The following is a 27,373-nucleotide window of genomic DNA, read 5'->3' as shown; positions in this document are numbered from 1 at the left end:
GTCAGCACCCTCATATCTGATGGCCCCAGAATCACCTGCACCATCTGTGAGGCGGCCGCTTGGCTTTCAGTGCCCGTCACCTTTGGGTGTTCAGACTCCAAGTGACAGTCCAGCTGGGCCTGGGAGGTGAAGAGCTCCCCGCAGAGCTCACAGGGGAAGGTGCTCTCCGACTGCTTGAAGTGCTCAGTGGTGACGTGGTGCTGCAGCGCCCCGGGAAAGCGGAAAGTGGCTGCACAGTACAGACACCGGAACGGCTGTGACCCTGGAGGAGGGGGACAGAGGGAGTGACTGAGGGAAACGAGAGCAGGGAGGGGAGAGGAAGGTGCAAGGTGGGGCGAGGAGCACAGGCAGGTCCAGAGGCAGCTCTTCAGCTCCTGTGGGGCCTGGAGCATGTACAGTTTGGGGAGCCCTCTCTAGGAAAACGGATACAAAATTACACATACAGGATGAGGGGCAGATCTTTGGAAGGGTCCCGCCAAGTGAAAGGCTCCAAGGCGCAGCTTCATTAGCATCAGATTCAGGCTAAATCTGCCTCTGCCAAAGCCCATTATTCATTCAACTGTAATGATGCTGACAATGTTTATTTCGTCAGTTCTAAGATGCACGTTTTAACGTCTCTGAAATGGGATCCGTGGCATCTTACTACTGTTACAGGCCACGGAGGTTGGGTATAATTGTCAGCACGTGCACTTGCACGGACACCTAAAAGGGCAGCATCAAGACTTGCAGAACGCACGTCCACAGTCTGAAAGAAAAGCCCTAAGACAGGAGCGCTGCATGCTTTAAACGCACAGGAAACGAATGGTTTAGGAGGGAGGAGGTGAGGGTTGGACGTGCAGCTACACTCCCAAAGCAGGAATCAGAAGACTAGTTTTGCTAATGCTCGAGACACCAAAGCCACCTTACCGTGCGCTCCATCACCAGTGCTCCTGACGGTGGAGGGCAGCACCATGTGGAATAACACTCACGTCAACAGTCTGAACTGAGAGCTACTTGGGAAGCTGAATTCTTACGTTAATCAACTTATTTCTTACGTTTCCTTTTTTTATGTATGCATACAAGAGTGCATAAAATCTACATCAAATTAAGTCCAAAGCAGCACTTAGGATAACCTGCAAACTCCAAGTGATAAGAAAGCATAGTTTAACTGGCAGCAGTTTTTCTTTCTTAACAGTTCATTAGAAGTGGTGCCTCTTATATAACTGGCATTTTCGATTTGGTAAGATATAGCAGGAACAATGATAATCATGGGCAACGCTTACGAGATGCTTACTGGTGCCAGGCCTTAAGTGTTTTCTGTGTACTAACATATTCAACTCTCACGGTTACGCTATGAAGTAGGTACTGCAATCGTCCCTGTTTTGTAGATGAAGAAACTGAGGCACAAGTTAGTTGTTACTTAGCCTGGGTTGCACAGCTGCAGATGGTGGAGATGAGACCCATCCCTGGGCAGTGCAGCTCAGGAGCATCTTGGAAGGGGCACTGACCTGAATGCTGGCACTTGATGTGAACCTGCAGCAAAGCTGGCGTGGGGAAGAGCTCCTTGCACTGGTCGCATTCATGGAACTTCATATCTGCGAAACACACGAGGAAAGAAGTGGTGGGAAAGAACAAAAGGAAGATTCTCTGAGCCTGGGGAGTAACAGGGCTGGGGGCGGGGTGATGGCTCACACTTAGCGAGCATCTACGAAGTGCCAGGATCCTGATACCTATGCTACATTAGTGCAATCTGTGGTAAAGAGCGCCAGATCTGGATCCAAGTGCCCGGATGCAGAGGGTTTTTGTGAGAATTAAAGGAGAAAACACACACGGGTGCTGAGCATAGCGCCATGTACTCAGGAAACACTTCATAACTGCGAGCTGTTGTGATTATCCCCCAATTTATCTGTAACACAGGTATGAATAATTGACTTTCTGAAGAAAAGGAAACAGGTTCAGAAAGAGAAGTCACTTGCCAAGGTCACACAGCTAGAGTTAGGAGTCCCACCCTGGCCTGTGTGCCACGCTTCCCATGTGACACGACCAATCACCACCGAGGCTGGCAGGAGTCACACTGCTCTACGTCTCCAGTTGCAAGAACTACTGCTACTCAAGCTAGTGTTACTGATGGACTGACGTGGCACCTGCCGGTGTGCTGGGGAGGAAGAGGCTGTCACTGCAGCACACCACACTCTAGCACTAGAAGTCGTGATTTAGGGCTGGAACCCAGGATGCTACGTCACCAAGCCCCTTCCACTCCTCAGCCCCCACTCCCAGTCCAGGGCACCCCAATTCACCTGCATGCTCTGCTTTGATGTGCTTCTTGTGTTCAATGGTGTTGGGAAAGGTTTTGTCACAGGAGCTGCACTGGAGTGACGAGAACTTGGAAGATCGATGGTTCTGAGCAGCAAACACGTCAGGGTGGTGGGTCCGATTGTGGTACCACAAACCAGACAATTGCTAAAAGGAATGTGGCAAATGTTAGGTCTTGGATGTTCTAGCAAGCTGGAGAGTTCACAAAGCCTCATGAGAGAAAAGCGCTCCCAGGGAAGCTTATGGACCTGGAGTCGCACCCTTACCCACCACAGTCAGTGCTGACACGCGAGGGGACGCTGGTGCTCATGGGAACAAGGCACCTGCGTATTTACTGAGGTCACCACAGGGCAGGGCCGGGGCCTTCAGAAACCCATTCCTCACAAGCTTAGGAGGGAGGTATTAGGCTCTTTCCAGTGACGTGGAAGCTGAGGCACAGAGGGGTGAAGTGACTTGCCCAAGGTCACACGATTAGTAAACAGGAGGACCAGGATTCACACCCTGGCCTTCTGAATGGAGAATCTGTGCTTCACCACCGAGCTGTCTTGCTGCCTGTCAGAGGCCCAGGGCACAGCAGGGAAACCCGCTGGAGAGGGGCAGTGCTGTCCCTACTCCGTAAGCCCCTTCTTCCCGGGTTCCAGAGCAGCGCTGCAACACTCTCCGTACAATTCCATGGTTTCCTAGAGACCAAGCCCAGGTTTTACCCAGCTCTGTAACCCTAACGTCACAGCACAATGCTTGGAACAAAGTTAGCTCTCAATTTCTGTTGAGCTGAAATTAGCTGCTGGGTTTCTCTCTCTGTACCCAAATGCTATACATGCCAGCGAGGGCCATTCTTTTCTCTGTGGTCTTAGAGTTTCTCAAAGAAGTGGTTTCTTTTCAGATCTGTATGGGGTTTCCCTTCAATTACATAGCAAACTCTAAGGTAAAAAAGCAGAGCTCTTCCCCAGGAGTTTAAAAAAAAACCCCACAAAACACTAATAATTGTGCTAAACAAGATAATTCCAGGTAGCGTTACACACCCCAGTGTCATTCTCACATCCCTCAACACATGGGATCAATAGGTTCTAAAGAATGTAAATATCCAGGGAAAATGCAGGATTCAGTTCAGGACAAGGCTGAAATCTAAGAGAAGAAGTGCAAGAACTCTTGGCTCCAATTAAAGCTCGCCCACTGACCCCATTCTGACCAGGTCACCACAGAGGATCTGAATAACCTATCAGCTGCATTCTTCATGAGAACCAGCCAAATGGTCATATCCTGGAGACAAGAGGTGTTCTGCAAGCCACAAACACGGGGACCAAGGGAGACCAAAGGGAGACCAAAGGGAGAGTGGATGAGGGCCCAGGAAAGGTGCCCGCAGAAGCTGAGCTCACCTGGTAGGCCTTGTTGCAGATCCCACAGCTGAAGGGCTTCCCTCCGACGTGGGTCACCATGTGCCGCTCCAGCATCGAAGGGGCGCTGAAGATCTTCCCACACGTGGGGCAGGGGTGGTACTCCTTGGAGTGCACCTCGTGGATGTGCTTTCGGTGATCTTGCAGAGTGGGGAAGCTCATCCTGCATTTCTTGCAGTCATACGGATCTTCTATGTCTGGTTCCATGAGGGGAGGGAGGGGGACACCACAGGCAACAATCAGTGACAAGTGGTTTTCAGTGTGCAGCTCCAGAAGCAAGACTGTTTAGAGGTCATGCGGGGTGACAGACTCGAAGGGCCAGAAATCACCGCATCCATCACCTAACTACCTCCTACCTTCATCCTGGGAGGTGGGGTTCCTCTGAGGCTGCTGGATTAACCACCTCTGAGCATTAGTTTACCTCAATTCCTCATCTTACATCTTACAAGTTAAATTCCATCTTAGTACTTTCCAGGGAGTATCACCTTTGCTCTTCCCCTGCCTGCAGTGGGTGTTTTGGGGTTTTCTAATTCTCTACAGAGATTTCCCACATACTCCCCAAAGCATCACTATTTCCTTTTTTGTCAGTAGTACAATGCAGAGGATGAATGCTTCCTTGATCCCCACTTTAGATTCAACAACAAAAATATTTTCAGAAGTAATGTTTATTAAGTGCTATATGACATGCGTGTTTTAAGTGCCTACATATATTAAATCACTTAAAACTTCCAATAACCCTATGTGTAGGTTCTACTACCAGTCCTATTTTATAGATTAGGAAAATCAAGGTTTAGAGAGTGCCCAATGGCACAAGTATGATATTGCTGAGCTGGGTAACAATCCCAGCTTTCACTCCCAAGGTCATGCTCTGAGCTGCATGCTGCACTGGACAAGGCAACTCCTCAGTGGGACTTCAAAAATAAGAACTAGCACTGATGAAGAATACATTTGCCATCCTGTGGCAGGAAAGTTCAGTCTTTTTCTGAAGGTAACAGAAAGTAAAATGTTTGAATAATAAAATCCTTTGCCCACAGAAAGGCCCAGCCCATCAGCCAATCTTATGTGTGCACTGATCCAGGTTCCAGGTTAATTCAGGGATTCTGACACGCAGCAGCACTCGGCATCATTAACTAGTATCCCCGTGGACGTGAGCTCTTGAGATCTCAGTTTCACACTATCTTTTAAGATACTCCGAAGGAATTCTCCATAAGCAATGATGTGATCCTATGAAACAGGCAAGGAACAGTCAATGAGAGAGGGGCCTGGATGCTGGGCCTGCTTTGGGTGATCCATTCCAAGTCATGGCAAAGTGTTTTGGGTCTTTTCTATTCTGAAAATTGATAATGTCTTCCCCTTTCCTGACTTCGTGTGATGCTACTGGGAAAAGGAGACTAAAGCGGAATGTCATTTAAAGAGATTGAGAGGACTTCAAAGTTGTGGCACTGGATCCAAGCCAAATCCCACTCACCTGGAAGTCTACTGCAACTGGATTTTCTGGACAACCTTGTAAACTCCTTGTGGGGAGTGGGGGGCAGCACTTTATGTTTTCCTGTATTGCCCAGTGCCCAGCCACATGCTGGGCACATACAAGCTCTGGCGAAGTGCCTTGTTGGCTGGCTGACAACAGGCTTGAATGTGTTGACAGAAAGCACATGTCTGTGAGATACTGTATTTGCCAACAGCTAGAAACTGGTGTGTGGGGAACAGAAGTAGGGAGGGGAAAAGGGAAGAAGGGTATGCAAGGTGCATGGCATGAAAACAAAAGGCAGGCTCTTATGGTGACAGATGGCACTGGAGAAGGCTGCTCTTGTCACCAATACTCTCTGGCATTTACTGAGCATTTTCTATGTGGCAGGCATGGAGCTTCATGCTTTATGTGTGATATCTCTTTTATTCTCACAACAGCCCAATGTGGTAGTATTACTATTTTCTCTACCTTACAGAAGGGGCATAAGAGGCTTAAAAAGGTAAAGAAATTTGTCTAAGGCCTCAAAGAAGTAAATGGCAGAGTAATCAAGATTCAAGCCCAGGCCCGTGTGATTCCAGAGCCCAAGCTCTTAACCACCCTGCTGGGCTGTGCTGATCACACGACTGCTACAACAAGAGCAGCTGAAGATGATGTGACGTGACCAGCGGACGCCTCCTTGGCGATTTCCTGATGATGTGATGAGGAATCACAAAATCTCCTCTTCCTCCCCTGTGTGTGTTGAATGGAAGTGTGTTTTTGACTGTATCAGTTCTAGTAGAAGGGGACAAAGATGGGGGCAGACACTACTAACTGGGTGAATACAAGGCATTTGGAAGAGAATGCTGGGCAGAAGGCTTTTTAAGGGAACATGACCAGGGACCACTCACAGTGGTACACATTAACTCAGAAAGTGTCCAGGCTGCTCCTATGGGGAAAGGCAGGTTATGACCATAAGATGAGAGTGGGAGTAGGAAAAAGAAGCTCAGCGGACAAATGGAAATATGCTGGTGCTCTGCGAGCCTGTCTGTTATAGAGACGCTTTCCTTCAAACATAATGGGCCTCCGTCAGCCAAAAAGAGCCAGGTGGGCGAAAACGGAAGACAAGGAAAACAGCCTGGACAGAGAATCACACAATGACACGTTAAAATGGGATTCTTCTTGAAATAGGAATGAGGGACTCTGGCTTTTGCAGGAAAATAGGAGAGGGGAAGGCACTGAACGGGGCCCAGCTCTGGTGGGAGTGATGACTGTTACGACTGCTGCACGCCTTCCCAGCGCCAGGCCTGGTGCCGAGTGCCTAATACCCACAAACTCAGTACATACTGTGAAAGGTGTGCAGGTGGATGGAGAGGCCATTGGCTTGCCGGAAGCCCTTGCCACAATCTCTGCAGACATATGGCTTGTCCCCGGTGTGGGTCCTCACGTGGCGGGACAGCTCAATGGACTGGGCAAACACAGCATCACAGTACTGGCACGCATACATTTTTCCTGGAAATATACATGAGTTTCTTAGAGGCAGCACTAAACATTTAGGGCATTCATAAAAACAAAGTCACATTCTAAGGCACACAGCAGGGAAATATAACCTGGGAGATGACAGTAAAACACGAGGCAATTTGTAATACACTGGGTGAGAGGTCTGAGCCATCCTATCAGATGGTACCTCACAAACACAGTTGATCACACAGAGGGGGTATCAGTGTCTCCCTACCCTGAGGGATAAGGACAGAGTTCTCATCACACAAGACCAGCCATCTGTTAATCTGGCCACTACAAGTATGTAAGAGCTCATTCCATTCCCAGGGAACAGATATATCCTTGAGCCCAGAAATACGGGAGTCTGGATCCCGTGAAAAACACACAGGGCAGAAATGCAACTGCACGTAAAAATGACAGACATGGATTCAGAAAAGAATGACAGCTTTCTGCCAGTGACTTGCTATAAAGATTCTCTTGGCTTCTCTATTTTCTCATGCACTAATGAAAATACAATGACTAGACTGCCAGAGAGTATTAGAAAATACCGGTAAAGAGCAAGTCTGGAAAATCGGCATTTGTAAAAAAATGCTAGACCAAATGTACCTTCAATCTCCCTTATGGGCCAACAGAGAAATGGGAAAATCAATAAGGTGAGAGTCCAGACAGCCCAGATCCTAGGGCTGACCTCAACTAGGGCAATCTATCTCATTTTCATTTTTTATATGTTACACTTTGGAATAAGATTTTGTTAAGAAAAAAAGGGTTTCTTACCATTTCCTCTAAGATCAGAACAAGACAAGGGTGCCCACTCTCACCACTATTATTCAACATAGTTTTGAAAGTTTTAGCCATGGCAATCAGAGAAGAAAAAGAAATAAGGAATCCAAATTGGAAAAGAAGTAAAACTGTCACTGTTTGCAGATGACATGATACGATACATAGAGAATCCTGAAGATGCTACCAGAAAACTACTAGAGCTAATCAATGAACTTGGCAAAGGATACAAAATTAATGCACAGAAATCTCTTGCATTCCTATACACTAACAACGAAAAATCTGAAAGAGAAATTAAAGAAACAATCCCATTTACCATTGCAACAAAGAGAATAAAATACCTAGGAATAAACCTACCTAAGGAGACAAAAGATCTGTATTCAGAAAACTATAAGACACTGATGAAAGAAATCAAAGATGATACAAACAGATGGAGAGATATACCATGTTCTTGGATAGAAGAATCAACTTTGTGAAAATGACTATACTACCCAAAGCAATCTACAGATTCAGTGCAATTCCTATCAAACTACCAATGGCATTTTTCACAGAACTAGAACAAAAAATTTTACAATTTGTATGGAAACACAAAAGACCCCGAATAGCCAAAGCAACCCTGAGAAAGAAAAACAGAGCTGGAGGAATCAGGCTCTCTGACTTCAGATTATACTACGAAGCTACAGTAATCAAGACAGTATGGTACTGGCACAGAAACAGAAATATAGATCAATGGAACAGGACAGAAAGCCCAGAGATAAACCCACACACATACGGTCACCTTATCTTTGATAAAGGAATTAAGAATATACAAAGGAGAAAAGACAGCCTCTTCAATAAGTGGTGCTGGGAAAACTAGACAGCAACATGTTAAAGAATGAAACTAGAACACCCCCTAACACCATACACAAAAATAAACTCAAAATGGATTGAAGACCTAAATGTAAGGACAGACACTATAGAACTCTTAGAGGAAAACATAGGCCGAACACTCTACGACATAAATCACAGCAAGATCCTTTTTGACCCACCTTCTAGAGAAATGGAAATAAAAACAAAAATAAACAAATGGGACCTAATGAAACTTAAAAGCTTTTGCACAGCAAAGGAAACAACAAGACTAAAAGACAACCCTCAGAATAGGAGAAAATATTTGCACATGAAGCAACTGACAAAGGATTAATCTCCCAAATACACAAGCAGCTCATGCAGCTCAGTATCAAAAAAACAAACAACCAATCCAAAAACAGGCAGAAGAGCTAAGTAGACATTTCTCCAAAGAAGATATACAGATTGCCAACAAACACATGAAAGGATGCTCAACATCACTAATCATTAAAGAAATGGGAATCAAAACCGCAACGAGGTATCACCTCACAGCAGTCAGAATGGCCATCATCAAAACATCTACAAACAATAACTGCTGGAGAGGGTGTGGAGAAAAGGAAACCCTCTTGCACTGTTGGTGGGAATGTAAATTGATCCAGCCACTATGGAGAACAGTATGGAGGTTCCTCCAAAAACTAAAACAGAACTACCATATGACCCAGCAATCCCACTATCGGGCATATACCCTGAGAAAACCATAGTTCAAAAAGAGTCATGTCCCACAATGTTCACTGCAGCACTATTTACAACAGCCAGGACATGGAAGCAACCCAAGTGTCCATCAACAGACGAATGGATAAAGAAGATGTGGTACATATATACAATGGAATATTACTGAGCCATAAAAAGAAACAAAATTGAGTTATTTGTCGTGAGGTGGATGGACCTAGAGTCTGTCATACAGAGTGAAGTAAGTCAGAAGGAGAAAACAAATACCATATGGTAACACATATATATGGAATCTAAAAAAAAAAAAAAAGGTTCTGATGAACCTAGGGGCAGGACAGGAATAAAAACACAGACGTAGAGAATGGACTTGAGGACACCAGGGGGCAGGGAGAGGAAGCTGGGACGAAGTGAGAGAGTGGCAATGGACATATATCACTACCAGATGTAAAATAGCTAGCTAGTGGGAAGCAGCCACATAGCACAGGGAGATCAGCTCGGTGCTCTGTGACCACCTAGAGGGGTGGGAAAGGGAGGGTGGGAGGGAGGGAGATGCAAGAGGGAGGGGATATAGGGATATATGTATACATATAGCTGATTCGCCTTGTTATACAACAGAAACTAACATAATATTGTAAAGCAATTATACTCTAATCAAGATGTAAAAAATAAATAAATAAAGTAGCAGTACAACAGGGAAAAAAAAAAAAAGAAAAAAGAAAAACAGGGTTTCTTGAATCAAGAGTTGAAATTATTGAGAAGCCCAGGACTCAGCCTTTGGCCTTCTTCTCTGTCTCCACTTTCTAGATGATCTTATCTCAGAGCCTTACATTCCACCTGTACATTGCTAGCTCCCACATTCTCTCTAGCTCCCACATTTACATCTCTATCTCCCAGCTGTCCCTAAAACTTCAGACTTATATCCACTGCCTATCAGCCTAGTTGTCCAGCTGGAGGTCCAAGAGTAGCTCAAATTTACCACCATGCCAAAACAGAGTTCCTGAGTCCACCGCCACCACCCCCACAACCCACCCACCTATACATACACACACACTCCAGTTTCCCCTGTTTCAGTAAATGGCAGCATCATTTACCTGGCTGCTCATGCCAAAACCCCCAAAGCTACCCTTAATTCCTCTCTTTCCCTCATATCCCACATCTAATCCATTATCAGTCCTGTCACTTCCACTTTCAACAACATATCCCCAAACTTGAACATTTTTTTACAACCCCTCCAACACAGCTTCGTAAGACCCATTCTGGATTTTTAACCTCCAAAGTGATGAGACAATACATTTGCACTGTTTTAAGCCACTGTTCCTGGTAATTTTTTACAGCAGCAATAGAAACGAACACACCTCACATAAAAACCAAAGTCTTTACCTTGGCTTAGAAGATCCTATAAGATCTGGCCTTTTGGTTTCTTTTTTAAAAAATAAACTTATTTATTTTTATTTTTATTTTTTTTGCTGTATGCGGGCCTCTCACTGTTGTGGCCTCTCCCGCTGCGGAGCACAGGCTCCGGACGCGCAGGCTCAGCAGCCATGGCTCACGGGCCCAGCCGCTCCACGGCACGTGGGATCCTCCCGGACCGGGGCACGAACCCGCGTCCCCTGCATCGGCAGGCGGACTCCCAACAACTGCGCCACCAGGGAAGCCCCAACTTGTTTATTTTTATTTATTTATTTTTGGGTCTTTGTTGCTGAGCACAGGCTTCCTCTAGTTGCGGCGAGCGGGGGCTACTCTTCATTGTGGTGCATGGGCTTCTCACTGCGGTGGCGTCTCTTGTTGCAGATGACTTCTCTTGTTGCAGAGCATGGGCTCTAGGCACGTGGGCTTCAGTAGTTGTGGCACGTGGGCTCTAGAGCGCAAGCTCAGTAGTTGTGGCGCACAGGTTTAGTTGCCCCGCGGTGTGTGGGATCTTCCTGGACCGGGACACGAACCCGCGTCCCCTGCATTGGCAGGCGGACTCTCAACCACTGCGCTACCAGGGAAGTCCCAAGATCCGCCCTTTGGTGACCTCTCTGACCTTATCTCTCAACCCTTTTCCCTCATTTACTGTGCTTTAGCCCCTTCTAGTTGTCTTCGGTCCCTCCAACAGGTAAGTCTCATTCGTTCCCACTTGGAGAGGGGGTGCTCTGTACTCGTGATGTTCTCCTCCTAGATCTTCCATTGGTTCTGTCTCTCACTGTGTTCAGGTTTCTATTCAAATCTCCTCTGCTCTCTCTGATGAAACAAATATTAATAAATAGTTCCCAATCCCTACCCCTGCTGCTTATTCTGCTTTATTTTTCCTCATTGCAATGACTACTACCTGAATTTATATTACACATTTTTATATGGTCTGTTTTACCCGCTGGAAAGTTAGCTCCGTGGGCTTGTGTATAGTTACACTATCCCTAGTGCCTGGAATAATGCTCAAGAAATTCATTCACTCAGTAAATGTTTATTGAGGACCTCCTATTGCTAAGTACTATTCTAAGTTCCACAGATATAGCAGAGGGAAGGAAAACAAAAGACGAAGAGCTTTACCCTCATGGAGCTTGTATTCTAACAGGGGGAGACTAACTATAAACAAAATAAATTAATACGTAGATGACAGATCCTATGATAAGTGAGAGGGAGAAAAATAATGCAGGGGAACTGGGGCTGGGGCACTGAGATTTTACACAGGGTGGTCAGGAAAGGCCTAACAGAGAACGTGAGGTGTGTGTAAAGACTTGAAGGCAGTGAGGAAGTGAAGCCTGGAGAAGTCTGAAGGGAAAGCATTCCAAGCAGAGGAACAGCAGGAACACAGGTCCTGCAGCAGGTGCCCTGCAGGTGAGAGGCCTTGCAAGGAGGCTGCAACGGGTAGAACAGGGCAAGCGAGGGGGAGAGCAGTAAGAGATAAGGTTGGAGAGGTAACGGGGACTTGATCATGCGGGGCCTGGCAGGCTACCCTTCAGATTTTACACTGAATGAGGTGAAAAGCTTTTGCAGGGTTTTGAGCAGAGATGACCTAACGTGGTTTAGCTTTAGAAGGATCACTTGGGCCTGTGTACTGAGGACACTGTCCAGAGAAAGGGTGAGAGGAGGAGACCAGTTAGGAGGCTACAACGACAATCCAGGCAAGATGATGGTGGCATTTGTGCTCACACATAAATGCTCCAAATGATGTACAGAATCCTCCGAGTAGCCTTCCCTGACAACACACCGCGCCCCGCCCCCCCCCCCCCCCCCCCCGCCAACAACTGGACTAGAAACCCCTACTTCATTCTTCTGTATCTCCCTGTAATGGTATTATTCCATATCACACCTCTGATCGATGACCCTGACCCTGCACGGTAACTGCCTCTATACTAGAGATACGCTGGACCGTCAGCTCTGTGATCCCAGGTATTCCAGGTAGATCATTTAGTGTCTGCCATTGCCTGATCCACAGCAGGTGCTCAACCAAGGGTTTTCTTATGCTTGAACTCCACCTCAAAGCCCAAAGAATTCCTGGCTTTATGTAAATTCTATAACTAGAAAGTCATAATATTATGTTAGCCAGCCTCTCTTCAGAAACTCTCACCAAAAGCATTTTACATGTCTGTGCACATATGTATTCCCAGCAACTGTGCACCTAGAGAGTCCATGTCTGTTTCTGTTTTTGACCTCTTTGAGACATATATCACGCCTAATCCCAAATAGGTTTTTAGGCAGCTCACAGTGTGAACGTTGGCAGGAAAAGTGAAGAAATTCTCCACACCTTACCTTCTGAGTGCTTCTTCTTGGTGTGGTAGGCCAGGGCAGAGGCCTGGGTGAAGGTCATGAGGCAGTGCTTGCACATGAACGGACGGTCCCCAGTGTGAAGGCGAAGGTGGTTCTTCAGGGTAGAATTGGCCGCAAACTTTGCCCCACACTCTTCACAGGAGAACGGCTTCTCGTCAAAATGCTCCGTCAGTTTGTGGTACTGCATGCCTAGGGAAGCCATGCCAGGGACCAGAGATGCTAGTGATCAATGTTATGAATTCAGCAGGAGGATACACCCGAGCACTGTCTCAGGCCAGGCCTCGAGAGGAAGCACAGCGTGAGCCACAGGACGCCAGGCCATGCTGCTCATCAGCCCACCACCCAGCGCTCCAAGCCACCTTGGTCCCTTCCTGGCTGGGTCAGGCATCAAGTGTTCCGGGTTTATCTTGTCTATCTCCTCTCTCTCTCTTAAATAGGACCCAGTCACCCAGAAGGAGTGAAACAAAACTCACTTTTCTGTTTCATCAGGTTTGGGGCAACGGAAAACAATTCAAATTCTACATCCCCTGGTTTCTAGGACTCTTGTTTACTATCAAGAAACAAGTGATGCATGGAAACCTAAGAGTCAGGTGTGAAATAGCTGACTATTATTATTAATAGTTATTATTATTATTATGAATAATAATAGCCACAATTTACTGAGTACTAACTCTATTGAAGGCACTGTACTAGGTGTTCAGCTGTATTATCTTAAATCTTCATAGCAATTCAAAAAAGTAGATGGTATCAGGGTGCCTATTTAACAGGGGGAAATTAAAATTCAGGGAGCTGATTCCAAAGCTCATGCTCTTCTCAAAACATTACCCTGCCTCTGCCCTATTTTCTAAGCCTTTCCTCTGCTCTGTTTTCTAAGCCTTTCCACAGCCCTTATTGCATACTGGAGGCAAGGCCTGGAATCCAAACTACAATATCTGAATTATCATCCTCTATTACTTCGCCTTCTTGAATGTACCTGAGGCATGAGCAAATTCTCTTCCACAGAGGTCACAGGTCACTGGAAGCCTCTTCTTCTTCTTCTTGGGGACGTCAGGCTCTCCACCTGTACCATGGGCCTCCAGCTGATGTTTCTCCAGCTCTTTCTTAGAGTCCTTGGTCTCGTTACACTCCTTACACTGCACCTGTTTGCTCTTGGCCACCCGACAGCGCTTCATGTGCACCTTGAGGCGGCAGTAGAAGTGGAAGCTCTTGTCGCAGGCCTTACAGACGAAGCTCTTCTTGGCAGAGTCTGGGGAGGCAGAAGTATCTTTCTCTTGTTGTTCTGGCAAGGAACCAGTCTCTCCTTGACCGTTCTGTCTCCCAGGCTGGCAGTTTTCTTCAGCTGGCTCAGCTGCCTTTCCATCCGCTTTGTCCTTGGCTTCAAGGTGAAATTTATTACTCACCATCCACCTTTCCTTCTCTCCCTTTTCCTGAGTAAGGAAACCTGCACAGGAGAGAGATCTGATGGCTCCGAGAATTTCCTATGTTTCTACTTTGCTTTCAACTTTCCTTCTTAGGGGAGAATGGAGACTACTTGGGACTGTCATCTTTACTCTCTGATAAACACAGATAGCATCATTGTACATCTATGTCTGTGACTTTTCTAAGCATTTGAGAGCGTATGAGATAAAGCAGCGATGGGTGGACTCTTAAATGAACTGCCGCCTCTTCTCTCCAATAAGGAAACAACCTGGGGGCCTAAGAGGACCCCACCCACCCTGTTTCTTACCGGCATACGCCAACTCCTGCATGACAGGCTGCAGGCCTGGGAAAGATCTGTGGATGCTGCACAGGAGCTGACATATTTCAATGGCCGAGATGGATTTTTCCATGGCTCTGCTCAGCAATGCTCTCAGGGAAGCTTCAGGGCTGGCTGTCTCAGAGGAAATGCTCAGAATCTAAATGAATACCGTGAGACAAAGGTTTGCGGTTAATATCAGCAGATTTTCTCCATGGTTTTCAACGTAGAAAACAAAGCTAATTTCAGGGAGGCATTGCTCCATCTGTAACAAGTATACATTTCGTGCCATAAATATAGCAGAGAGCCCTCTTTCTCCAAGAGCAGGGAAATTAACAAAATTTTAACAAGGAGGCACATATGAGACAAATGTGCAAATATAAAGGTGCAAGCAAGGAAGCACTGAGGATTTTCTGTGAGAAGTATCTTCTCAGAAACCAGGAGTCTCCCAAAGGACTTTTCTAGAGCTTAGTATTATATGCTTGGAAAGCTATAGGACTTGGTTGTTGGCATTTCTGTCTTGATGATCAAGATAATTTTTCATAATATATAACTGTTTCAATGTTGGGAAGTAATTCTGCATGATCACTGGCTTCACATTTTTAGATACTTAGATGTACCCTTTTAAACATCATTTTCTTTCATAAAGAAACTCAGGTTTTTAAAGAAGGTTCAAATAGGGGCTTTAAAGAGGCCAAGAATATTATTTCAAAGCCATCCTCTCAGAATTTTAGAGCTATCAGCAGAAAAGAGTCAGTACACTGAGAAAATAAAGCTAAACCATCCACAGATGGCCAAATGGAATTTTCATTTTGGAAGATATTTTATTTCTGCTCTTTTCAAGTCTATCTAAATAAACCTGATGTCCCTGGAGGCAGGCTTGAGACTAATTAGCGAGGCTAAAACTGATCAACGGCAGAAGCCCCATCTCTGAAGTGCGAGGCACGCTGGAGAGAGTCTAGCAGACGAATCTCTCCTCTGAAGCCCCACAGAAATGTGTGCCATCTTCTGCCCATCTGAGAGTCAGACCAAGGTGGGGCTGTCACCTGTGTGGACAGAGTTAGGACAGCCTTTCTACACACCACCCATGCCTACTTGGATCAAAAAGCATGACAGGTGAATCTGTAGTTTAATTTTATGTTCCTTTATAATTCTTTCCCACTCAAGATGCACATGATCCTGGGATGAACATCCGTGAATTCCCCCTGCAATCCCCACCTGGTTTTTCTGGGATGCTGGCCACACTGTGAGAAGCCTTACAGAAAATGAGTTGGCACTATTTGTTATCCCATATGGGCAAAACCTTTGTTCTTTCTATGTTTATTTTGGCTCTTTCTAGAAGCCAGAATAGAGCATGTAATAAGACCAATTTTACTTTTCTTCCTCTGAAAAAAGTTGCTTCTTAGAACATGTGAGAGACGAGTATCATGGTTCCCTTTGAGTTTTCCTAGATTTAAACAAATGGAATAAATCTGGGTTTGAGTCACTTGAACCTGAGTTCCAGTCCTGGCTGCTTCGCTGACTAGCTGGTACATCCTAGATACATCACTGACCCCTCAGAGCACAAGCTCCCTTATCTGTAAAATGTGGGTGGTATCACCTGTCACCCAGAGTTGGGAGGATTATAAGAGCAAAAGCATGACAAGTGCTGCTTAGCCTGGGCCTGCCCGCAGCAGGTGCTCCAAGGAGCTGGTTCCTCCCTTAGGAGTGAAGACAGTACCGGGCATCAACGCTGTAAAACTCCCCCAAACACTGTGTTGTTATCCCCACCACACCTCTTTCACAGTCTCTGCCAGGCGCTCTTCCTCTGAGGCCAAGCACTTGAGTTCAGCCCTTTGCTGGATGGCCTCTAGGATCAACCTGTGATGCCTCAGGATGGTTTCGAAGGCAGCACTTTCTGGGGTCATCACTGAACAAAGAGGGATTGAAAACTCATTAGTAAAACTATGAGCACCATTTTTCCCTTTCATCTTTTCTCAACTCAGTTCTTCATAATGAGAATATACTTCATCTATCTCCCACCCGGAGTTGGGAGTGAAGAAGATGGCAAACATCACTGTAATCAGAGTATAATTAATATAAGCTTAGAAGAATTGCTGCACATTTTACTTTGAAAGGTTTACAAACTCCCATGTCCTTGAACAAAATTGCCAGTCCTTACTTCTACTGGTCAGGATGTGGAAGACTACCGTAAGAGAGCTGTTTTCTGCAAAGACTGACAATAATCTCTGGTGGGGGCAAAGCCAGCACAGAGGCCAGGCAACCTACCTGCCCGGAAGAAAGCGTCTGCGCCAGGCTCCCTTCGTATTTCCTCCGTGAGCAGGTTCAATGGGCAGGCCTTTGTCTCCTGAACCACCAGCAGCAGTTGCCAAATGGCTGCTGCAGAGAGAGTCTGCTCTTCTAGAGCTGCTGACATCAAAGAACTGAAACCACCTGAACCAGAGTCACGTTTCACAAGCTTCTCCATGACCTTCAAGATGCGGCACAAACATACACATAAGGGACTTTCTAGCCACTGGCCCAGCTGCAGAGCTGCAAGTCTGAGCACTGGGTCGTAGTGAACGTATTTCTGGGGAGGAGTTTTTCAACAGCCTTCACTTCTTTCAACCTGAGAGATGTTTATACACGAGAAGCTTCTTCATTCCTCCTTTTGAATGCTTTTCCTTATCACTGCAGAAGTTACAACTATCCTTCTTGTCACTCTGCCTTAGAAATTGAATCACCTACTATCTCCTTCTCTGCTGACCCCTTAGCGTTTCTCAACATGGCTGTGTGTGTGCATGTTTATATAAAATAGAAATACATTAAAAAATATATATGTTAATCTTTTTTCTTCTCTCTCAATTTTGCCCACCCCTCCTCCCTCTCTCTCTTACCTCTCTTTCTCCAGGGGCTAAATTCTTCACATGTGGGATCATTTTTTGTAACATCTGGTTGTCTGTGAAAATCTCTGAGAGGTTTTCGTGATACCGCCTCAATAGTTCAATCCCATAATCATCAGGGCTTGCTTGGACTGTAAGGATATTAGCAAAACAACAACAAAACCTCCTTAAGGCCTTTTCTACACGACATGAGGGGAGTTACAAATGCGGACAGAAGAACAGATCAGCACAGGAGCTCTGTCTCCTCTGGAGCACAAGTGCAGCTCGTGGCTTGGGGCCTCACACATGTGTGCTCACGTCTCCTCTGGTCTACACTTAATCACTCAGTGCTGCAGGGTCACAAAACCACCAACACTTTGAAAGTTAGCGCCCAGTGGTAGAAACTAGTGATTGCTCAACCAGGGGGTAATTAGAAGGCTGCACTTGTAAGAGGTGCAGATGTAGAGATTCAAGGGATGTTATCCACCAGGCCTGAGGTAAAGGATCCACGCGGCGATCCAAAGTACAGGCAGGCACGAGTCAGGACAGCGGTAGCAAAGCTGACCCATTGTTCTTCTGTTTATATGCCCTCTGAGCCAATCTGTTAGTTACTTTCTTTTAAGAGGTTATATTTATTTGAAAGTAAAGAAAAATCAAAACTATCAGGCATTCCCCTTAGCTTTGCAGATATTTAAAAATTTATTTTCCTCTCTGGCCCAGTAACTCCACTTCTGGGAATCTAGCCTTAAGAAATGATCTGAAGGCAAAAAAAAAATCTGTGTACAAAGATATTTGCCACTGAGAAGCTTGTGATGATAACAACTAATATTTACTGAGTGCGTATTATGTGCTGAGCACTGTGCTCCATCTTTACATATATTATCTCACAGTAGCCACAAAAATGAAGGTGGAAGTTACCATTCTTACCAACATCTCACAGAGGAGACAATGAGGTTCAGAAGGGTTAAGTCACTTACTCAGGGTCACAGAGCTACCAAAGAAGTCAGGATGCAAATCCCAGTAATCTTGATAGTCTTAACCATTATGCTACATGTGCCCCTAGACAAGGGCATGAGTAAGACAACGTAAGTATACCTATGATAGAAACTACATAGCCCTAAAAAAATAGAATTCTAGGGAGTGTTCTGAAATGTGGAGGAGAATGTTTGTTATATTGATAAGTGGGGGAAATGGTAAAATATGGTAGAGTATCTCAACATTGTAAAAATAATGTGATAGATAAAATATGTCAATGTGTTAATACTGAAATTATCAAGTGGTGGGATTTGAGGTTTTCTTCTTTATTTTTTAAACTGTTCAAGTTTGTATAAGTACATATTATTCTTACAAGCTAGTTAGAAAGTTCTCTCATTTCCCAAATAGGCTTCTTCTGAAAACCACTTCATTCTCAAACGTCCTGGGATGGGGGATGATTGGCTAGAGTTGGGTTGTTTTTCTAAGGGATAGTCCCAAACTGGCTGGACACGAGAGGTGGTTAATTCTGGGCACTGCTGGGACCGAACAGCACTCCAGTGGGAGTGGTGATGTCAGGACCTGAGTTCCTGCTGCTCACACGTGTGAGCGCTGTGCGTCCATCTGCTCCACAGGCGTTCACAGGTGGCACGTGACAGCCCCGGGAAAGCCACACTTTTAGACCCTGAACCACGGGAACATCACGGGGGAGCTTAACGGAGAAGAAATTCTTAGATTTCCGATCCTAACTCCAGAGATATCGAGAATCACTGATTTGTGACAGCTAGTTTCTCTTTCACAATGGCCTTTCTTAACATTGTCTTATCTCCCCAGCAAGGAGCCAAAAGGGTGTTTTAAGCTATAATTTTCTGTAGGAGTGGTTCCAGTCCAGAGAGTCAATAATTAACTAATACCTGTGGTGCTCGGCAAAGCAGCTAATTTCTGCAAATTCTCCAGCAGAAGGCCCAAGTTTGGGAACGTCATCTTCATAGCCTGAAGGAGTTTTACCAAACTCTCAGCGCTCAGGGTCTTCTCTTCAGCCATTCTGTGCAACAAATTTTCTATTGCCTCCTTGGGTGTTCCACCTTCACAGCAATTCAGAATCACCTGCAGTGGCAAGCAATCAACCCGACACCAGTTACTGGAAATTCTAAATGCATCTGACACACCACTGGAAAGACCAGCAAGACAGCATTACAAGCCGCCCCGACGCCAGGTCCTCTTCTGCTTGTCTCTAGCGCTAGTTTTGCCATAGTCTCTTCCTTATTCTGTTTCAATAAAAATCCAAAACATTCTCCAAACAAACAGCTCCATGAAAATCTTTCTTTCTCAATTGCGGGTCTGTGCATATTCTTTGCCTCTGACAGTTTGCATTTTGTGAAAATATTCTAACGCTAGGCCTATATGATAGAGCAAGCAGCTTACATCTAAGCTTTAGACTGAGTTTGTTCAGACACTAAGATTGCAAAACTGACTGGCAATTAAGAAATACAGTTACAGTGTTTTTCATCTCTGTTCAGTAAAGTACATGACAGTGGCAGAGGCTGCAAGTTCAGAGCAATTCTATTACTTTACTTCCTTTTACTTTATTTGCATTGCAATTTGAATACCCAGATACTTCATACATTTGTCTGTGGCCTCCAAAATAATAGATTTAAAGTGCACTTCAGGATCATTTTTCTAGCGGATTCCTCATTATCTAGCCCTCTCCTCCCCAGTGGCCACATGCACCAGCTCCAGTCATCATCCCACAGTTCTACCTGCTTGTTCTTCCCTGGTATGCTAGAGGGTTTTCTGAGTCAAGAGGGCACAGGCCTCCAGCAAAAGGCTGAAAAATCAAACACCTGACAGTTATTTTAAAGATATTTTCCAATTACAATAGAACTAGCCTTAATGGACTGCAACTAAATATGTATAACTCGGCTCTTGTGGATAATGCAGGGGATTATTTCAATACATGTAATCTACAGGTTCACAGTAACTGAATTTTGAACTTTCCTTTGGGAAAATGCCAGCTCTCCGGAGAAAGAGTCAAGCAGATGGTCACGGTAGCATGCCAGAGGATGCTATTATCAAATTACTTCTGTTTTAAAATAATACATTTAGCTATAAAACCAAATTGGTTTTATATACGTAAAAGAAATACCTATATTACATATATGAAAGGCATGTGTATATTATAAATTAAGTTGTCACATACCTTGTCCATACAGAATATAGTCTTTCTCTTTGTTTAAGGTCTAATATATATTAGATTTCTATTAAATGAGCCATAATTTAAAACTTAAGGGCTTGTATCTAAAAACCGTACTGATTTCTGTGCTATCTCTTAGCTCATAAACAATAACCTGATACAAAACGAGGCAGCCAGATACTGTAAAGAGTCGGTATGAACTTTAAAGCCAGACAGGCCTAGTTTGAAACCCAGTGCTAAAATGTATGGCCTGTGTGACCTTGGGCAAGTTATTGAAGTCTTTAAACCTTATTCTTCTCATCTGCAAAAGAAGATAACAATACCAGCTCTTGCACTGTCAGTATGACAGTTCTCTAAAATGAAGTTGCCATTTGTAGAGTCGACATAACTCCTAGGACATATGTGACTGTTAATAAATAATAGTGGTTATTGATATCATTAGGAAGCAGGATGCACAGTGGTTAAGAGATGGGCTTTGTTTACAAGTCTGGGTTCCAGTGCTGGCCCCAAGCAGCTGCGCCTTCGGGTATACTGCTTACCATTCTTAGCTTCTGTTTCTTCATCTTTAAAGTTAGGGTATTAACCATAACTTCATAAAGTTGCTGCGAGGGTAGGATTTAGTAATGCTTTAAAGGTCCTCAGCACGCTACTTGGCACACAGTAAACAATAAATAAATGGCAGCTATAGCAATTACTATTTTTGTATCTGTTTCCAATCCTGAAGTGAAAAAATGCCTATTTATCCCCAGAACCCAAGGTATGTTTACAGAAGGGCCATGGTACCTATGATTAGCATCATTCCATAAGAGAGAAAAAGTTCCAAAAGGCCTGAGAGCATGTTCCACATGGTGTAAAAACACTGTGCCTATGCGATCAACATTCACCTCTACACTCCTACTTTATCATTTTCCTTCAATTTTCATGAGAAAGAGTAGCCTAATGAAGCTCTGGCGGAACCCCAATCCTAAGAAGTGGTTTTGTGATTTACAACTAATTTAAGTTTTTCTGCTTCAGCCCTTTCTGTCAAGGAAACTGAAAGTGACAGAAGAAAATGACAGCATGGTCTGCCTGGCTGCAGGGAATGGGGCTGAGTTTGGGCTCTACCTATAAATGCTATTTTATCAAGATAATGAAACAGTTCAAAGGACACATTCAATCCAGCTAATAAGGAAAAAGTTTGAATGAGTAATTGAATGAAATCACTAAACAAGGAATGAGATATTTCTAGAGCTATAAGCAACTTACTTAAACTGAGGGCCTGAAATTAAGCTTAATCTGAAGTCTAAGGAGAAAACAGGGGTTTAATCTTACTCTGTTCGTATATTATCTTTCTCAAGAAGTGCAAAGGAGTTAAACTTTTAAAAACATAATTTGCAAAATATAATTTTGAGATTAAAGGTTTTCCCATTTTATATGAAAAAAAGAGCAATATAAGATCGAGAAGAAGAAAATCTAGGATCCAGTCCTCACTATCAATCCAGTACTCAGCCATCACACCAGTGGTTTCTAAACATTTTCTCTCCTGAACGTTTAAGCCGCTTCCCACAGTTCGATACCACAAAAGTTCTCTGTCCCTGTTCCTTCCTTCCAGATATAAAAATATTTTTAGCACAAAGTTGAAATCAATAACACCAACAAATACAGTTATCTACTTGACCTGAGGAGTCATGCCAGCAGTTTTATGAGGATTTTAGCAGCTGGCTGGTGGGAGTGTAAATTGGTACAACCTTCCTGAAGGGCAATTTGGCAATATATATCAAACATTTGAAAAATTTTACTTTCTATTCCAAAATATCACTTCTTAGAAATTATCCTGAGAAAATAATCTGAGAAGTATGCAACGATTTGTGTGTAAAATGTTCCCCTGTAACATTATTTATAATAGCAAAACACTAAATAGCAATAACTAAGAAACAAATGCCCCCAAATAATTAATGAATTATGGTATATCCATTAGACAATACAATGCAGCTACCAAAATCCGTATGTAGGTATGGAAATATATTCACAATATATTCAATTAAAAAATAAAGTTACAAAGCTATATGATAATCCCATCCCAGGATGATTCAAACGAGAAAAAGTGGGAGCACATGTTCCAAAATGTTAGTAGTGATCATTTCTGGGTGGTGAGATGGTGGAAGATTTGGACTTTTTTCTTTCTGCTTGTTTTCCCAATTTTCTAAAGATGAACAGTGTATCATTTCTGTAAAAAGTGTCATAACAATTAGAAATGTGCCTAAACACTTTAACTCTTGGGGCAAATGTTTTATATCAAAATCCCACGGAGTCAGAGCAGGAATAGCCATCCATCCATGCATCTAAAGATGTAATGTCTGACTACAGTATGCAAGGCAAGCTGGTGCAGGGGATACACGGAGGTATGAAGCATGAACCTGAGCTTCAAGGTGCTTACTATGTAGTATGTGAAGAAATACTGCAAGGTAAAAAGTGCTCTGTGTCACAAAAGAGGTTTAAAACAAAGTGCTGCAGAAAGGAGGAAGAGATACTCGACGGTTACCCTTTTCTCAGAGCCAGTCAGGAATTCCTCCTCGCCTGTTTCCAGGAACTCCAAAATAGGTCTCAGCTGTGTTACACACCGGATCAGGTCCTCTTTGTGTTCTAGTAACAGAACAGACAAGGTCTTTCCCTCCTCTGTGCTCCCTGGGGGAGAAAGAGCTAGAGACGAATGAGAGAAGCTCGTCAATTTGAAGAAAATGACAGCATGGTTTGTCAAGAGAGATCTAACAGAATAGTAAAGTGATTCTCAGCCAATTCTGAGCACCCAAATGCAGAATCTCTTTTTGGAGAGGAAAATACTTTATTATTCTGTTTAAACTCTATGAAAGGAAAAATGTTTCATGTATCTGTTGAAACACAAAGCTGTAGAGCCAGCCAGAGGTTAACCTCTGGTTGGCAAGGCCACTGCTTTGTGTCTAACTCAAATGAGAGAAACTTCAGCCTTTAAGTGCTGTCAGCAAACCAGTTCACGGTGGGCACCCAAAACACTGATTTGGATGTGTGGCTTTCTGAAGGGCAGGAGAACACTGATGGTATTCTCCAACTAAAAGGTGTCAGATTAGTTAACTAGGGGGTAGAAATGAAGACTCAAAATCAGTTTGTATATATTAACATGCAGTCTCTGGAACTACAGGTAGAATTTATGTGAAAATCACTTTAACAATAACTAAGCCATTGAAGAAATGTATCACTGGAGCAAGCTTTACAGCATCTTCCCAGAATAAAATTCAGTCACTCAGGTGGATAAGGTTTCTCGTACCTTTTGGCTGCACTGCTTCTACAGCCTCTGGCTGTCTGTCTAACAGTGCTGTCTTTACCACAGGATTAGAATCTTGGAACAGCCTCAAAAGGGACACGACAGTCTGAACATCCAGGCTTGCACTTCTTACTTTATCCAGGATTCTCTGGAATGCTGACTGTCCTTCTTCACCCACAAGACATCCCATTACGGTCTGTAGAACACAAGTGCCCAGAAAGACAGATTAGCCAGCCAAAAGAACTCCATGCTCCTTGGATTTGGCAAGTGGGCCCTCAACAGTTTGATCCCCACCTACTTGACCTTTCTATGGCATTTGACGGTACTGTCACCTCTGCAGCACAATTCTCCTCTGACTTCTTGACACCAAAGCATTTTGGGTAAGAACTCACCTTTCTGACCACTCTTTTTCTGCCTTCCTCACTTCCAAATCCATAAGCAAAAGCAGTACCTAAGACTGATTTCAACTCTTTATTTTTTCTCACTTTATATACTCTCCTTTTGAAAAGCTCTCACACATATAGCTGTAACTATCACCTTTATGAAGACAACCCTGAAAACCAGTGCACTAATCCTGAACTCTGTCTCAATCCAGAGCCACAGTGTTTGTTAGATGTGCCTTATCCTCCAGGGGTCTCAGCACCATTTGCCTAAAACCCAACTCCCTTCATGACTTTTCAAAACCTAGAGCATTAAAATATCAACAACTCCAGGGGTAAAATAAAACAACATTAGCATTCCTTTCTTCGGTCTGACAGAGCATCTCTCACACAAATGGGAGGGATGCCAACTGGAAGGCAGAATTAATATTTCTATCTCAGCAATAAGGAAAAATCTGGTAATCGAAACTTAATTTCATGAGTATAGTCTTATGTCTAATCTTCATATTTCTACTTGGCAAAACCACAACTTACCTCTGATGTTTTTTAGTGTCAATACTATAAAAGAAAATAGTTTTCTCATGAGAGTCTTTAGAGAGCAAAAAGGTTTTCTAGACACACACATGCACACACAGCCACATACACAACACAAAAGCATCTCTTGAATATGTACACTGGCAAAGTTCACCTAGATAGTTATTATATATTCTGACAGTAATTATATGTTTAAAATTGTTGTTTAGAGGGACTTTATCTTCTTCTCTCCTCCCAAATAAACAGAATTATAAATGAGCTAGACTTTGTGTTTCTTGAGTTTGTTCTAGCTTGTTTCCTGATCAGAGAGCTAAGTTAAACTTAAAAAAAAGGTTCCTATGAATTTTGGTCATCTCCAAAAGTAAACGTAGATAAAACACAATTTAATAATCCTTATTAAGTTTTTACTGGAATAAGTAACTTCCATGAACATAAGATAAACTCATTTTGTCTCTATTTTAAAAATAATAAACAAATGAGATAAAAATGTAAGTTGAATGCTTAATTCTCTTTGGTCACATTTATTCATCCTTTCTTGCTTTTATTAGTTGGCCTAAAATCTCTTTAGAATGCCTCTTCCCTGACAGCAGTAGGGACCTGAGGTAGGCAGCCTCAGGTTCCCAGTATGCCTCCAGGTTTTCATGCCCTTGAGCTGAACCTAATGACTTGCTTCTAAGGAAAAGAATATGGTAAAAGTAATGGGACACCATTTGTGAGGCTAGGTTACTCTGACTTCCATCTTGCCCATGTGTGGACTCCCTCAGTGTCTTTCTTCTATGGGATGCAAGGTGCCATGTTGAGAGGTACCCTATAGAGAGGCCCATGTGGCAAGGAACTCACATCCTGGGTCAACAGTCAGTGAGTGAGCTTAGAAAGAGACACTCACCAGCTGAGCCTCGACATGTCTGCAGCGCAGGCTGACACCCTGAGTACAGCCCTGTGAGGGACCCTGAGCCAGGGACTCAGGTAAGCTATGCCTGGATTTCTGACCCACAGAAACTGTGAGGTCATAAACATTTGTTCTTTTAAGCTGCTAAATTTTAAGACTAATTTGTTCAACACAGGAATAGGTATCTTATAAAGACCCACTATTGCTAACGCCCTTAGTTTTAAACCTGTTTTTTCCTCTTTATTTTCCATTTCTATCCTCCCTCCCTCCCTCCCTCTTGTGCACTTAACTGATACAGCATACAGCTATCTCATTCTATCCTAGGCCAGTTTTCTTCCCCCCGAAGCTCTCCGAATACCCCAGATCCACATTTCTCAGTATCCAATTTGTCTGGCATTATCGTTTGAGCCAGTGGGGAAGAGAAGCTTCCATCAATGGTGGCATCTGATGCGCTTCTCATTATCCTCTCTGCTGTTCCCTCCTCTGCAGAACTGCTCAGCAGTGAAATTAAAACATTTGTTAACTTCATTGCTCAGCAGTGACACCAGGGTGACCATCTGGGAAGAGAAGCAGGGGTAGGTTGATGAAAGGGCCAGGAGGGAGCAGACAGATGCCTGGAAAGCCCTGCTCTCTGCTCTTTCTTCCAGTACCTACTGGGGACCTGTACCAGAGCCAGTGCTGTAGCTTACTCCACCAGCCCCCTAAGCTGCCTGGGGCTCCACAGTGGAGTGAGCCCTTTTCTGAAATAGGGGATCTGACTAAACAGAAGGGTGTCACATATTGCAACAGGCTGGAATTCACTGATTGCTATCACGTAACAGAACTCTAAGAAGTGGACAAAAACAGAGTTTTATTCTCTAACCAGACATTTGGAACTCCTTTGATTCTTAGAGTTAAAGGTACTTCAATAAATTTGTATCAATTCATGGTCACAGAAGTACTCAAAGTACTTTTATCTATGAGTGAAATATAGGTCAATATGTTTAAAGATGGGACAGTTTTCTTTCCCTCTGTTATATGTGAAAAAACCATTTAATCTTTCCCTTACACTCAGATCTTTTAATTGAATTTACTTATTTTCCCAACCATATGCCTACTGCCGCCTTTGGATTTGTCTTTGTTACACTATATTCTTGTTTGCGCATGCCTTCCTGAATGCTGAGGGCCAGGCAATGGTAATAATGAGACAGACCACAATAGCTCAATACCATCCCAGATACCGTGCATACTTGCCATCTACTTTACTCCTTACATCAGATCCTGGAGGCATTACTAAGACTACTTAAAGGAGAGTCAGAGAGCTGAAGTAACTTGCCCAAGTTTGCATGGCTAGTGAGCAGAATACCCGGATGAAACACTGAACTCATTCCAATGACCTGGCACGCCTTTCACCCAGTTCCATCTCCCAAACTTTGAGTGTAACCAAATCCATTTCACTGGATTTTATTGGACTTACTAGAATCAACATCACTTGAACACTGGGTAGCATTTAGACAATCTGTACCATTCCTCCTGGTCTCACTGATTAGTGAAGAGACTGGTATAAAATAGGTACTTAATAAATGTTTGTTTAACAATGAAATTCCCTTCCCATAAGACCACTAGCCCTTCTAGCTATAGCTGCAAATCTTAGATTTAATAATTAGCAGAGAGGAGATCTGAAAAAAACAACTTAAGTTCATCTCTCATAGACCTGTAAAGTGAACCCTATCCACTCACTTCTCAAGAAGGTTACCCTATACTGTGTCAGTGAACACAGTCCACAAAACACAGACCTACAGATCTTGACAAACCTCTGAAGTAGTAACACAGATGAAAAA

General features: G+C 43.9%; 1 protein-coding gene across 3 annotated transcripts in view; it reads right to left on the bottom strand.

Annotated features, from left to right (window-relative positions):
* ZBTB40 (zinc finger and BTB domain containing 40) overlaps nt 1-27,373 on the bottom strand; it is an 83,818-nt gene that overhangs the window by 6,569 nt on the left and 49,876 nt on the right. For 2 of the 3 annotated variants that reach the window (XM_060089125.1, XM_060089126.1), the window contains exons 4-17: nt 23,754-23,946; nt 22,995-23,152; nt 19,194-19,386; nt 17,323-17,459; nt 16,715-16,916; nt 16,222-16,355; nt 14,438-14,606; nt 13,685-14,152; nt 12,694-12,900; nt 6,478-6,642; nt 3,669-3,883; nt 2,277-2,439; nt 1,488-1,574; nt 36-262 (exon numbers count right to left, since the gene is read on the bottom strand). In XM_060089125.1, the coding sequence (XP_059945108.1) occupies nt 36-262; nt 1,488-1,574; nt 2,277-2,439; nt 3,669-3,883; nt 6,478-6,642; nt 12,694-12,900; nt 13,685-14,152; nt 14,438-14,606; nt 16,222-16,355; nt 16,715-16,916; nt 17,323-17,459; nt 19,194-19,386; nt 22,995-23,152; nt 23,754-23,946 (2,718 nt within the window). The remainder of the gene's footprint in view (nt 1-35; nt 263-1,487; nt 1,575-2,276; nt 2,440-3,668; nt 3,884-6,477; nt 6,643-12,693; nt 12,901-13,684; nt 14,153-14,437; nt 14,607-16,221; nt 16,356-16,714; nt 16,917-17,322; nt 17,460-19,193; nt 19,387-22,994; nt 23,153-23,753; nt 23,947-27,373) is intronic. The other variant, XM_060089127.1, reaches the window with a different exon arrangement.

The sequence above is a fragment of the Mesoplodon densirostris genome, chromosome 2 (assembly GCF_025265405.1).
Source record: "Mesoplodon densirostris isolate mMesDen1 chromosome 2, mMesDen1 primary haplotype, whole genome shotgun sequence".
Classification (NCBI taxonomy): domain Eukaryota; kingdom Metazoa; phylum Chordata; class Mammalia; order Artiodactyla; family Ziphiidae; genus Mesoplodon; species Mesoplodon densirostris.
The sequence above is the reverse complement of the archived record's forward strand: the minus strand, read 5'-3'. Positions and strand labels throughout refer to the sequence as shown.